The sequence below is a fragment of the Selaginella moellendorffii genome, unplaced genomic scaffold, assembly GCF_000143415.4.
Source record: "Selaginella moellendorffii unplaced genomic scaffold, v1.0 SELMOscaffold_8, whole genome shotgun sequence".
NCBI classification, from domain to species: Eukaryota; Viridiplantae; Streptophyta; class Lycopodiopsida; order Selaginellales; family Selaginellaceae; genus Selaginella; species Selaginella moellendorffii.
In genome coordinates this window covers 2,005,102-2,017,937 of record NW_003314269.1, presented here as the reverse complement: position 1 = coordinate 2,017,937, position 12,836 = coordinate 2,005,102, and the positions used below count along the sequence as shown (strand labels likewise).

Sequence of the window (12,836 nt, the reverse complement as noted above, 5' to 3'; positions counted from 1 at the left end):
AAGGAGATCCGAATTTTACGTGCAAATGTCAAGGAGATGTTGGAGAAGGGTGTTATTCGGAAGTCGGGGAGTCTTTGGGCATGTGAGCCTTATCTTATGACGAAGCCTGATGGGAGTATTCATTTTTGCATCAACTATCGTCCATTAAACAAAATGACGATCCCAAATGTGTACCCTCTTCCTCACACTACTGATCTCTTGGATCGTCTGGGGCAAAGTCGTTAGTTCACCAAGCTAGATCTTGCTTCTGGGTACTGGCAAGTACCGATGGCTGAAGAAAATATTCCTAAGATTGCTTTTCGTACACCATTTGATTTTGTAGCGCACATAGTTTTTACCCTTTATCCTATGGTGATTTACCATAGGATAACACCACGAAGCGGAACCTAGACACATGCCATAGGAACCCGAGGTTCAGGGCCTTGGGCCACTGAACGAAAGAACGGTGCCAAACTCCCAAGCATGGAGCCAAAGAGCATTAGCATTGGAGCACTGAACGACTCCCGAGCATATAGCCCAAGGAGCGAAGGGATGGGAGCCCGGAGCGACTTGGAACAATTTTAGAGTAACCAGCATCCCAATGCTAGGACCAGCATGCAAAACGGAGCCAAATGGAGTTTGGCGCTATTTCGGCATACCGGTGGCCTGACGCGAGTGTAAGCCACAAATTTTTCCTTTCCAATTTGCCAACTTACCTCGTCTATCTGTGTAACACTGCCTTGGCTTTTGCTAAGTTCCCTCACCAAGGTTCCTGCCTATGGTACCAACTACTACTTGGTCCTACTTGGTTTCAGCTACTCACTACACGAGCAACGGAGCGTTAACCATCCATCCACGGATTCCTAAATCTCTCCCAATCCCCCTCCCCGGGTTAGATTGGAATTAAGGTTCAGCTACACTCCCCGCAGGCACAAGCAGCCAAGCACACCAAGCCTCCAGGTTCTTAACACCCCTTGGTACCACAAGACTTGATCATGGGACCCTCTAAATCCCAAGTTTTGGGTGCAACACTTGCTTCGGGATGCTAGGGCGAAACACCATGGTCTAACGGCTTGGTATGGGTACCTCTACCCCCCCACTTCCATCCCGAAGGATGGCCCAAGCCCCTAGGAAGGGCGAGGACCAATGAGCCACATGGTACTCAAGTGGGGCACCACTTCACATGAGCCGGGAGCACCACAGTCGGTTTCCCTTTCGGGAGTGGGAGCTGCTCTTGAGCACTTCCTGGGGTGGCCCCTCCGGCACCACCTAAGTCCTTACTCACTCCCACCTAAGGCCCCTCAACCCCAGTCTCAACCTCAAGTCAATTTGGAAGCACCACTGGAGAGTTCCTTCAAGACTGGTTCCTAGACCTCACTATCCCTACTATACTTTTGGAACCCCCTATATCCCCCCCCCCCCCCCCCCCTGGGAGATGCACGCTTTGGGCTTTCACCCCTTGACCCGTATTAGTACTCGGACTCAGTCTCGATCTCGGATTTGATCTCGGACCCAACTTTGGACTCAGTCTCAGACTCGATCTCGGACTCGATCTCGGACCTGATCTCGGACTCGACTTCAGACTCAACCTTGGACTCAGTCTCGGACTTGATTTGGATCTCGGACTCTGTCTTGAACTCGGTCTCGAACTCAGTCTCTGATTCGGCCTCGGACTCGATCCTGGACTCTATCTCGAACTCGGTCTCAGAGTCGGTCTTGGACTCGATCTTCGACTCGGTCCCATCCGATGAACTCTTTGTCATTTTGGTCTTGCTTTTGGGGATCCTTTAGCCTACGACACCTTGGAGAGTTAGTTCCTTAAAGCGAGGACATAGGTACTCCACCAGCTAGCATGGAATGGAACTTGGGCTTCGACCCAAGCCGGACGCAGAACAAAGACAGACATGCAAGTGGGAGCTAAACTATGCCTTAGGTTGGTCAGCCATGCCCGACCTACCCACTATCCCTACTATACATTTGGAACCCCCCTTCCCCCCCCTTGAGAAACATATGCTTTGGGCTTTCACCCCAAGCCTCCTTTAGTATCAGGAGTTAGTCTCTAGGACAAGTCTGAAACTTTCTAAATTGCGAATTTAGACATGGAACGAACACCATTGTGTTCAGGCCGATCTCTACATTCCGTAAATATGCCAAATGAGCGAATCTAGACACTTTCCATAAATAGCATTTGGGTCCGAAATGAGACTAACACAAAGGGCATGATAGCGAGGGTGTTTGGCAGACACGGTAAGCTATCATCCAGCGATATTGAGGGACCAATCTCAATACGCAAGGGTTCTTGTCACTAGCCAGTGCAAGACATAACGAGATGGGAACTCCTTAGCAGGCTAAGTATGCTTAGCTAATAACACATAGGAATTCCGTCCTTATGCTCGTCCAGTCTAAGTACATTCGAAATGCCCAGTTAACTCCACTAGCACAAGAGGGACTGATAAAGGGTTCAACAATACCGACCTCCTACCATCATGGCAGTAAGGTAAGAGTGTCCATAAGGACTGGCTAACAGGTAACTTTCGATACCCAAAGTCACATTCGCGACAAGTTTGTACGAGTTCTTGGTGATGCCATTTGGTTTGAACAATGCTCCAGCAACTTTTTAGCAGATGATGGACGAGGTTCTTTGCGATATGCCGGAGATGACTGCTGACTTTATTGATGATGTCTTGATCCACTCGAAGGGGACGTGGGAGGAGCGTTGGATCGACTATGTGACGTTGGTTTAAAGTTGAAGCGGTCGAAGTGCGTGTTTGGGTCCAAAGATACAACTTATCTTGGGTACCGTATTTCTCGTGAGGGTTTGCAAGTTAATCCTGACAAATTTGTGGTTATTCTAAAGTTCCCTACTCTGAAGTGTGTGAATGATGTGTAGTGCTTCTTGGGCAAGGTGCAATATCTCAGTCGTTTTGTGGATCATCTTTTTTATCGCACTACACCATTGCGAGCGTTGCTGAAGTCATCAACATCATCTTTCATCTAGTCTCCGGATTGTGAGCGGGTGTTCAAGGATCTCAAAGGGTTGTTGAAGACTCCTTCGGTTTTGGCATATCTTGACTACACTTGACCTTTTATTTTGCGTGTGGATGCTTCTGACATTGGTCTTGGCGATGTGTTAATGCAAGAGAGCTCGAGTGTGTTTGGTTAGCGCCATCCCATTGCATATATAAGTATATAAGCCGTACATTACAACCAGCGGAAATGAACTACTCCACGACAAAGAAAGAGTGTTTAACAGTAGTTTAGGGTTTCAAGAAACTTCATGCATATTTGCATGGTTCTCGAATGCTACTTGAAGGTGATCATGCTATTGTTACTTTATTATTGAAGCAGAAGAACCTGGTTAATCTTACTACTCGATGGGCTTTGAAGCTTCAGATATATAATTTTGTTGTTGTTTATCACTTAGAGAGTTCTATGGCTGATGTTGATGCCCTTTCTCGAGCTCCTCCTCCTTCTCCATTCTCTTCTCATGTTTTTGATGAGCCTATTATTCCAGCCTCTGTGGATTTTCTAGACAAGGATTCTGTGCTGCCGGCGGTTGCTGTACTTGACATTCAGTGTCCACAAGGTATAGAGCAAGATCCACCTTCTCTTGATGAGGTTCGTGAGGCTCAAAAGATTGAGCCATGGATTCGAAGGCTTCGAGATGGGTTTGAGAATCTTGCATCACTTGCTGATGACTTGCCTTTCCGGCATTTACATTCTCAATATCATCTTGAAGATAGCCTTCTTTATTTTGTGGGGACGGATCTTGATGATCATTTATGGCTGGTAGTGCCTTCTATCTTTATTCCGCAGTTTCTCTATGCCTACCATAATTCTCTTGTTTTAGGTGGGCATATGGGATATCGTCGTGTAACCGAGAAGCTGTGTAGGTCTTTCTATTGGCCGGAGATGCGACATGATATTATCCGATATGTGCGTAGCTGCGTTTGGTGCCAAGCTCATAATACTCCCCGTCGAGCTACAGAATGATGGTTGGAGTCAATTGCAGTTTCCCGTCCGTTTGAGTTGGTGGCATTTGATCTTATGGGACCTTTTCCACGGTCAACTGCTGGCAATGAGTATGTTATTATTGCTTCTAACTACTTGACTCATTGGGTCGAAATTGGTGCTTTTGCTAGCGCCTCTGCAACTGCTGTTGGATACTTCCTTCTCAATCGAGTGGTGTTCCAGCATTCTTGTCTAGAGTAGATTCTTTCAGATAATGATCCCACATTTATGGCTGAGGCATTTCATATTTTGACGTTTCGATTGGGGATACACCACACTTTCATAAGTGCTTATCATCCACAATCAAACGATCTGGTGGAACGGCTCATTCAAACATTCAAGGGGATGATTGCGAAGTATGTGAACTTTCAGCATTCGGATTGGGATGGTTATTTGCCGTCTCTTTGGTATGCATATGTCACAGGGGTGCAGAGTTCTATTGGTGCTTCACCCTATGAACTCCTATATGGTCATGATCCAAGATTACCAACGAAGCTGGGTTTACCTTTGCAATTGCCACAAGCTGCGGTTGCTAGGTCATGGGATTAGTATTTGACAAGCATTCTTCCACTTGTTCGAGCGGAGTCTGCCGAACACTTAAGCTGCGTACAAGTGGGATAACAACGGCAGTACAACCCCCATCATCGTCCACCTGCAGAGTACAAGGTGGATGATTTGGTGTTAATCCACGGTATGTGGTTTATCTAAGGGTCTCTTTGCGCAGTAGAAAGGACCATATCGGGTGTTGCGGCAAGTTGGACCACAAGTTTATAAGGTTTGGCATGACATCCAGCAAGTCAATCCTTTAGAGATTGTGCATGTGCAGCAGTTGAAATGCTTGATACAAAGGGATCAGGAGCAGTTAATACCACATAAAGATCCACCGATGCCTCCTCCTGACATTCCTCTAGATCCCGGCCCATCTACAAGAGAACCCTGATGGTCTTCCATTATTCCAAGAGGAGGGGATGATGTGAGGGCCAAGTGTACGGCTACGATGCCGCATACTAATATTAGCGTAGTGGGATTTTAGTAGCCGTTAGATTGGTTTAAATCCGGACCACTCACTTCTGTATATAAGCTATGGTTTTTGGGCTAATTGATATGCACATTTTTGTATTCCCTTTCCATATTCCATGCATTCACATTGTGATATGCACATTTCTGTATTCCCTTTCCATATTCTATGCACTTACACTACTCATTGCATGTAATAATGTTTAGTTTGTTTAATAGTAATTTTGTAACCATTTTGTCATCTCTTGTTGCACATGAGGAGGTTCATTGAAAAGAAAAAATAAAAATGGATAAGTCACTTACATGATAGTGCATTGACTATTTTTCATATAAGATGGCTTCATGAGTAATGTAATATACATATGAGTCACATCGCTCTTTAGTGCTACAATAGATCCCCTTACTAGGCATTTTGAAGGCCTGCAAAAGCAGCCAACCTACCAACTCATTCCATTCCTTTTATTTCTAATCCTTCAAGCTGGATCTCCTCAAAAACTAGCAGTAAGTGATAAAAGAAAACTATGTTCTTATTATGCCTCCTATTTCATTCCTCTCCAGGTGGACCTTGCGACTATGGGAACTATCTGAGTGTTAGTATGCCCCTCTTCATATTTGCAACACTTGCAATGAGGTTCACTGTACATGCAACAGATAATCCCTTCACTTGTCACCAAGCTTGGAGCCTCTTGTTTAGGGTCACCAGCAGCAATGGGTACAAGGTCACCTCACACACCACCATAGCCATAACACAAAGATCCAAGGCACAAGGCTACCAGGGATGGGGGAAGACAACCAAAATGGAAAGACAATAGCCACATCAAGCACCTCAAATAGAGAGTCAGATCCAGGCACAACCATGCCAAACACTTATAGCATGTCAAAAGAACATAGCACACTATACCCGAGTACATAACCCACACAAGTAGACCAAAAGAAAGAGAGTAAACATGAAATCAACCCTTCATCTAGTGATGAGAAGTACGGGAAAGCAAACCAACACTCACTATATCTAAGGTATGCCATCTTCTACTTGAGTTGCACTCAGTTTAGGAATGTAGATGAGGTGATCTTTAGCAAACACTATGTCGTTGTCAATGACAGAAAACCCATCCACTTCAAGGGCACTGTGAAGCCCATACCTCTCTAATTGCTTGTAAATCTTCTCTACTGGCAGCCTTGTTGGAGGAATTCGCACCTTGATCACCTTTATACTATTGTTGGCTTGCACAGTTGTTACCGTTGTCGCTATACGCACATTTGTATCCTAGAAAGCGAATCACAAAATGATGCTTCTGATTATGATAATTATTATTATGATCCAGTTTTTATGATTCACTGCTACTCTATCTTTTGCATTCCCGCATTTATTGATACCATCATCAAGTCATTTTGTTGTTGTATCACAATATTGTTAGAAGGCTAAGGAAAGAGTGAAATGTAAATCTATAGTTTATTTTGAAGTTACAAATATATCCCTACTAATAATAGAATAAGTTACTGTTCATTTTATTTTGGATTTGATACATTAATATATAATGTTATTTTTAATGACATTTATAGAAGCTTTGAAACTTTGATGGAGTTTTTTAGGGTACTAGCTACTATGATACAGTTAGAATTCTCAATTTCAGTTTTTGAAGCATAATACAATACTTCTAGACTTGAAGGTCAAGTTAATAATGAAGCTCAACTGAAAGTGTGTTAGCGAAGCAGGACTATCATTGAAAATTGAAACATTAGAGTTTTCCATAAGTATAATTCGAATCCCTTTGCACTATATATGTGCATATTACACTCTTCAAAGTTAAGAAGATGAATGGTATCTAAGGGTTAGAGATTGCCTCTTAGCGTAGTTTAACCATGCAACCTTTTGGCTGTAAACGACTAAATTTTCCATTCTACTTTAATCACTTAATCACACTTTCAACCACTTTGAGGAGTCTCACTCACAACCTCCATAAGTCTTATTCTAGACTTAGGGACTTGCTAGCCTAAAGAATGGCATACCACTCAACCATTTCACTTGGTACAAGTGCTCCATGTGTCCGATCTTATGACTGACACATAAAGGTGCCACTAACATATCAGCCCATTACGTTAAGGCCATGCCCCTTCCCTTTTGCCATATCGGTAATCCAACACCACTTACATCATAGTCCCGTCTCTCAAAGACTAGGCTATCCTTCCATGAGTGATCATCCTAGATCCACGTCTTAGCATCCTCTGGATGCTTGCAGATATGAGGAACAACTTTCCCTAATATCGCTTTTTTCAGTCCCCACCAAACCCCTTTCCGTTCACAGCCAGCCATATTCACCAACACTGCTACTGGATCATGGCGTATAGGCCCAAGAATTCCTTGCCACATGACCGCGTCCTTAGTCACCACACAAGAAGACTGTTCCTTTTCCTTTCTTTAGTCTAAGACTTTAGGACAACATTTTGAAACATCACAGCCCTACACGAGCCTTGTGGATACTCTCCCCACCATTCATAATTGGGTGCCTTAGCCAGGTGGATAGAGCAAGGTTTTAATAAGCCACGCTAGGTATCCAAGTAGGTAGTGCCACCCACACTTAGACTGGGAGCATCAACCATTTAATCTCCCGAAGGAGTTAGAGCCAACTCTTAAACACTTCACTAAACTACCCTGCTTGTCTGTCTGTATTCACTTTAACCTTGGACTTCCCATCACCTAACATATGGGTATAGCCTTCTTGGGCTACACTGGCCTTTCATAGCCAAATTGGTTCCATTGGACTCCAACCCCCTCCAGCCCCCTATAACCCTGACCACCACCACCACCACCCCCCCCCCCCCCCCTCAAGGGATGATCGCTTTAAGTTTTCACCCAATAACCTATATTTGTATTTGAACTCAGACTCGGACTTGGTCTCAGACTCGGTCTCAGACTCAAATTGGGTCTCCATCTTAGTCTTAGACTCAAACTCAGTCTCAGTCTCAGTCTTGGTCTCAGCCTAGGTCTTGGTCTCAATCTTGGTCTCAATTCCATCTCAAACTCCATCTCAAACTCTATCTCAGGTCCATCTTGGACTCCATCTTTAGTCCATCTCGGACTCTATCTTAGGTGCATCTTGGACTCCATCTCAGGTCCATCTCGAACTTCACCTTGGACTCCATCTTGGACTTTATTTCAGACTTTATCTTGGGTCTATCTTGGATTCCATTTCGGACTTTATCTTGGGTGTATCTTGGACTCCATCTTAGGTCCATCTCGGACTCTATTTTGGACTCCTTCTTGGGCTCCATTTCGGACTCCTTTTTGGACTTCATTTTGGACTCTATCTCGGACTCCTTCTTAGACTCCATTTCAAAATTTATCTTGGACTCCTTCTCGAACTCCATCACGAACACTTCCATGTGTCATGTGTTGGTCCTCTTGTGTTCCTTTTTTGTAGAGACTCACTTCTTACTTGCTTCGTGTTCATTCCTTGAGCACTTCGTTGGGAGTTCCACTCCCGCTCTCAACTTTTAAAGTCAGAGATTTTAGTCCAAATGTGTTACATTCATTTGGCTTTCTACCTTAGCCACTACCACATGGCACCCTTTCGGCTCCTCTTTGGGGCCTAGGGATTTTGTGTCTCACACTAGCATCTCCAATTTTATATTGGTATAATAAATGTAATAATGATAAAATATAGTTGTGAGGTCCAAATGTACAACTATAATACCATACACTAATATTAGCATAATGGGATTTTAATAGCTGTTGGATTGATTTCAATTCGGATGTATATAAGTTAGAATTTTTAGGCTAATTAATATACACATTTCTGTATTTCATTTCTATATTTTATACACTCAGATTGGTGAAGATGAGTGGCAGCCTTGATTGTCCCTAAAAGATGTTTGGATTTTGGGATTTTGCTATAGATTTGGCTTTTACATTGTCTAAATGTCCCTTTCTTTAAAACTTTTTTAATTTCTTCTTTTTTGATTTTTTCCTTTTCATTCATTTTCATAAGAAAGCATGAGCCTCCTCCTCCTTTGGCTCCAGAGTAGCAATTTGTGTAATTCCTTAATGCTATGTGGTTCCAATTGAACAATCAGACTCAATTGATGGTGGCATTCATGGCATATGGTATAACTCCTCCTACTCTTATTGTCAATCTTTGAGTCCAGCCAAAGTTCTTTTGTGTGAAGCTTGGGGATGATATGTACCATTGGTTTGATCACTTCACAACAGTGTGTAACAAAGTATTTTTAGTGTACTGGAAAAAATCCTTGAATACTTAAAATGAATAGGATATATTTTTTTTGTACCGGCATAATCCTTAAAAGAGGAAATCTCATTCGGATAAATTCCTTAATATATGAAAACTATAAGGAAGTTAAACATCTACAAACCGTCACTTTAGCTTGTATAAATATGCCTATAAGCTGCACCTTCCTTCCATGCTTGCACCACTGTTTCAAAATCAAACTTAGCTATTGGCGGACCCTCAATGGAGATCCTCACAAGCTTGTCAACCATCTCCGTCCCCATCTGGTTTTGAAACTTATTCTTCACCAAGTTGATTCTACTAAACCCACGCTCACATGATGCAGTGTTGTAGCATTGAACCATGCCGACCATTGCCAACTTCAGCAAGTTGGGATACTTCTTCGTCCAGATACTGTGAGCATAAATCATTCCCCAAACATCCACGAAAGTTTTCCCCTTCCACTCCTCGGAAGCTATTATCTTCCATAAACTGTACTCTTCAGCCAGCTCTGCTTCATTGATCATCCCTGTGTAGAACTTTCCAAGTTCCTGAACCTCAAACTTACCAAAAGCTTTCAACTCACGCACTGATGAAGGTAAGTTGATAGGAGCTAAAAAGTGGAACTTGGAGAGAATACCAGTCGCCTCAGAGTCCTGTAACCTGGTCCTTATACCCTCCAAAAGACTAGTGCCAAAGTTCTTTTGAAACTCTAGTACCTCCTCCAAATCTTCTCCGTGAATCGACTTGATCATTTCCACGTCTCTGTATTCGTTTCCCTTAACTGATGACCTGAGCTCATCCAAAGGACCATTGCAGCGTCCACCATCTGGGATTATAGGATATCCTCTGCTATCCAACTGAAAACCATTCAAATCCACCTGCTTATCCAAATAGTATACCTGTATCTTGGCCATAGTTGCCTTGCATAAAGGTGCAACACTAGTCACGTCCATAGTCTGTGCTTGAAACTCCAGGTTCAGCTGATTTACCACTGCCAAGATATCTCCTAGAAAGTGGAGTGCATAAAGGAACTTCAAACTCCTGAGACGGTCATACAACTTCCTTGTTTGAGTTGTTCTCCCGTCCTTAAAAAACTTGAGTAGTGGTTCCAGACACTCACACATCCTGGTAATGGCTCCACCCTTGCTCAACCAACGTGTCTGCTGGATCCGCAACACCTTCAGCACCTTGAAGTCTAGCTCGTCCTGTAGTGCCTGTAGCTGCTGCAACCTGCTAGAACTCCTTGAGAAAAAACTGGCTACCTTGTTCACCACCTGATCCACTTCATCGCAAAGATTATGAACTGTTGGATTCTTGTAGACGTCCTCCACACATAAGTTAGCTCTGTGTGAAAGACAATGTGTGGAGGTCATGAATGGATTGACCTCCTTCAACCTTGCTGCAACCCCTGTCCTGTTTCCTGTCATAACATTGCAGCCGTCTGAACCAAACCCCACAAACCTGCTCATATCCAGCCCCCAATCCTGTAGTGAAGCTATGGTGGTGTTAAAAATCACCTCTGCAGAACTATTGTTCACCATTGACAAGCCTAAATAGCTTGTCAACACCCTTGTGTCGTGGATGTAGGTCACGTAAAAGATGAGGTGTTTACTGGTACTGCATTAACAAATTTAGAACCAAGAATATCACTAATCAGCTTTACCTTATATCCGTGCTCTCATCTAGCATTATTCCAAAGAATGGGCTAGCTTTAACTTTCTCCAAAATTTGATCTAAGAGCACCTACACAACAAAATTCAGTCAAGGTTTATCATCAAACTTTAGCTCACCTTGTTGATGAAAGTGATGAAGCGTGAGCAGGCCATCACGTTCTTGTACATGCTAGGAACATAAACTCCGTTCAACTGTTGTAGCTCCAGAAGCAATGGGTATTTGCGAAGAGGAACAAAACCTTGTGCAATAGCATAAGCAGTCCTAAACAAGCAAATAACTCCCTTCTCTGCTGCCTCTTGTTGCCGATCATTTGCAGCTGCCATGGAGGATTGACCGCCAGCTTTCACCTCAGCTATGTAAATGGAATGCTTGTGATCTTTTGTTTGCCCATGAGCATGGAAACTTGAAGTCTTCATGTTGGTGGAACCTGATGTACCAAATGGATTCTTGCAATTCTTGTTGGCACGGCATATTGAGCAGAAGATCAGTGTTGTAATGCAAGTAGGATTAGATGAAAAATCAAGAAAATTATTACCATTTTTCTGATCAAAATGCAACCACCGCCATTTTATGACCCATGCAAGTTGCCACTTCCCCCTACGAATTTTCTTCTCCTTCTCCTCTACTGATGCAGCATCACCTTCTCCCACTTCACATCCCTCCTCAGGCTCAATCCCCTCCAGGTTGTCCTCATCTACAAAACCTCCTCTCTCCACAATGGGGGCAAAACTTAATAAAGATTGTTTTGATTGAGCAATGGCTTTTGCAGCAGCCTTGCTCCTACCTACAGGCACCCTCCCCATTTCCCAGATGATCTCCCCACCAAAATCTATGTTCACGCCCACGCCCACGCCCACGTGAACATTGTGAAAGAATATTCTAACCTTAGAGCCCACGTGAACATTGTGAAAGAATATTCTAACCTTAGATTAATGACATGGTTTACTTAGTGTAACTATGTTTAGTTAGTTTTAACTAAGATTGATGATTATTTATTTAATCTTGTTAATTAGAATTAATTAAACATAATTAACCATGAAACCCTAATCCTCAAAAGGTAGGTGAATGTACCAGCAGGATTCCTTATAACATCCAAACGTACCGGATCTAGCCTTATACGAGATTTTTTGCACCGGTCGTATATCCTTGTAACTTTGTTTTGTACCGGCAATTCTGAAATGGTACCGGCGGGGTACAAAGGAGCCTCGGACTTTGTTACACACTGCTTCACAGTGATTGCCACATATTATGCTTAGGATGATGCTTGGCATATACATAAATTTCCCATGAATACTCCAATCCTCATAAGTGGCTACGCTCAAACCATTGTACCATTATAACACCATCTATTGGAGACATCTTCAAATGTGCATTTGAACATGCTAACAATTATAATAATGCCTTTTAACAATTGCATCATCTTCACCAAGGGGCGTCTAAGTCTATCATACAATTTGGCATTCATTTCCGAAGCCTCTTACTTTGTGTGGACTTAAATATGTCGGAGTGGATCAAGTTGGGAATGTTGTGGCCAGCACTTTATCAAGATTTTTTAGGACTTATATATGCACTTGCTCCTACCACCCTTGACTATACTCCTCGCTTGGCACAACGTTATAAAACATCACCTTTTCCACTTTCTGCTACATATCCTTCAACTCCACCTCCTATAAAAAATGGTTCTATTCCAATGGAGGTTAATGTTGTTGCTGCCCGAGTTCAAGGACAAGGGCAAGGACATGGTCATGGCTATGATGTCCGTTGTTAGGCATGTGATGAAGTTGGTTACACTTATTGGCATTATTGGCTTTTTCTAAATTAGCAACTTCCATTTCCTGAGTGGAGACCTTGACATCAATAACATCCTGTTGGCACTACTACAGTGGAATGTCTAAACACCTAGATGCTTCTGAGAAACAAAGAGTCATA

The 12,836-nt window shown here is 43.1% G+C and overlaps 1 protein-coding gene across 1 annotated transcript; it reads right to left on the bottom strand.

Moving 5' to 3' along the window:
- Positions 1 to 7,207: 7,207 nt before the first annotated feature.
- Positions 7,208 to 11,710, bottom strand: LOC112345410 (zinc finger protein 862-like). Its single transcript, XM_024672110.1, has 4 exons — positions 11,024 to 11,710; positions 10,897 to 10,976; positions 9,415 to 10,694; positions 7,208 to 7,365 (listed from the first exon to the last, which is right to left on the bottom strand). Exons 1-4 carry the CDS (start codon positions 11,708 to 11,710, stop codon positions 7,208 to 7,210), a joined length of 2,205 nt encoding a protein of 734 aa, XP_024527878.1.
- Between the last annotated feature and the right edge of the window lie 1,126 nt (positions 11,711 to 12,836).

Excerpts from the sequence above, each read along its gene's own strand:
- LOC112345410 (XM_024672110.1), bottom strand. The coding sequence starts at position 11,710 with ATGGGGAGGGTGCCTGTAGGTAGGAGCAAGGCTGCTGCAAAAGCCATT. Across the intron at positions 10,695-10,896 it reads GATGAGAGCACGGATATAAG|GTTTGTGGGGTTTGGTTCAG; the intron begins GTAAAGCTGATT and ends GGATATGAGCAG. Across the intron at positions 7,366-9,414 it reads GGTGCAAGCATGGAAGGAAG|GAATTCTTGGGCCTATACGC; the intron begins GTGCAGCTTATA and ends TCATGTGGCAAG.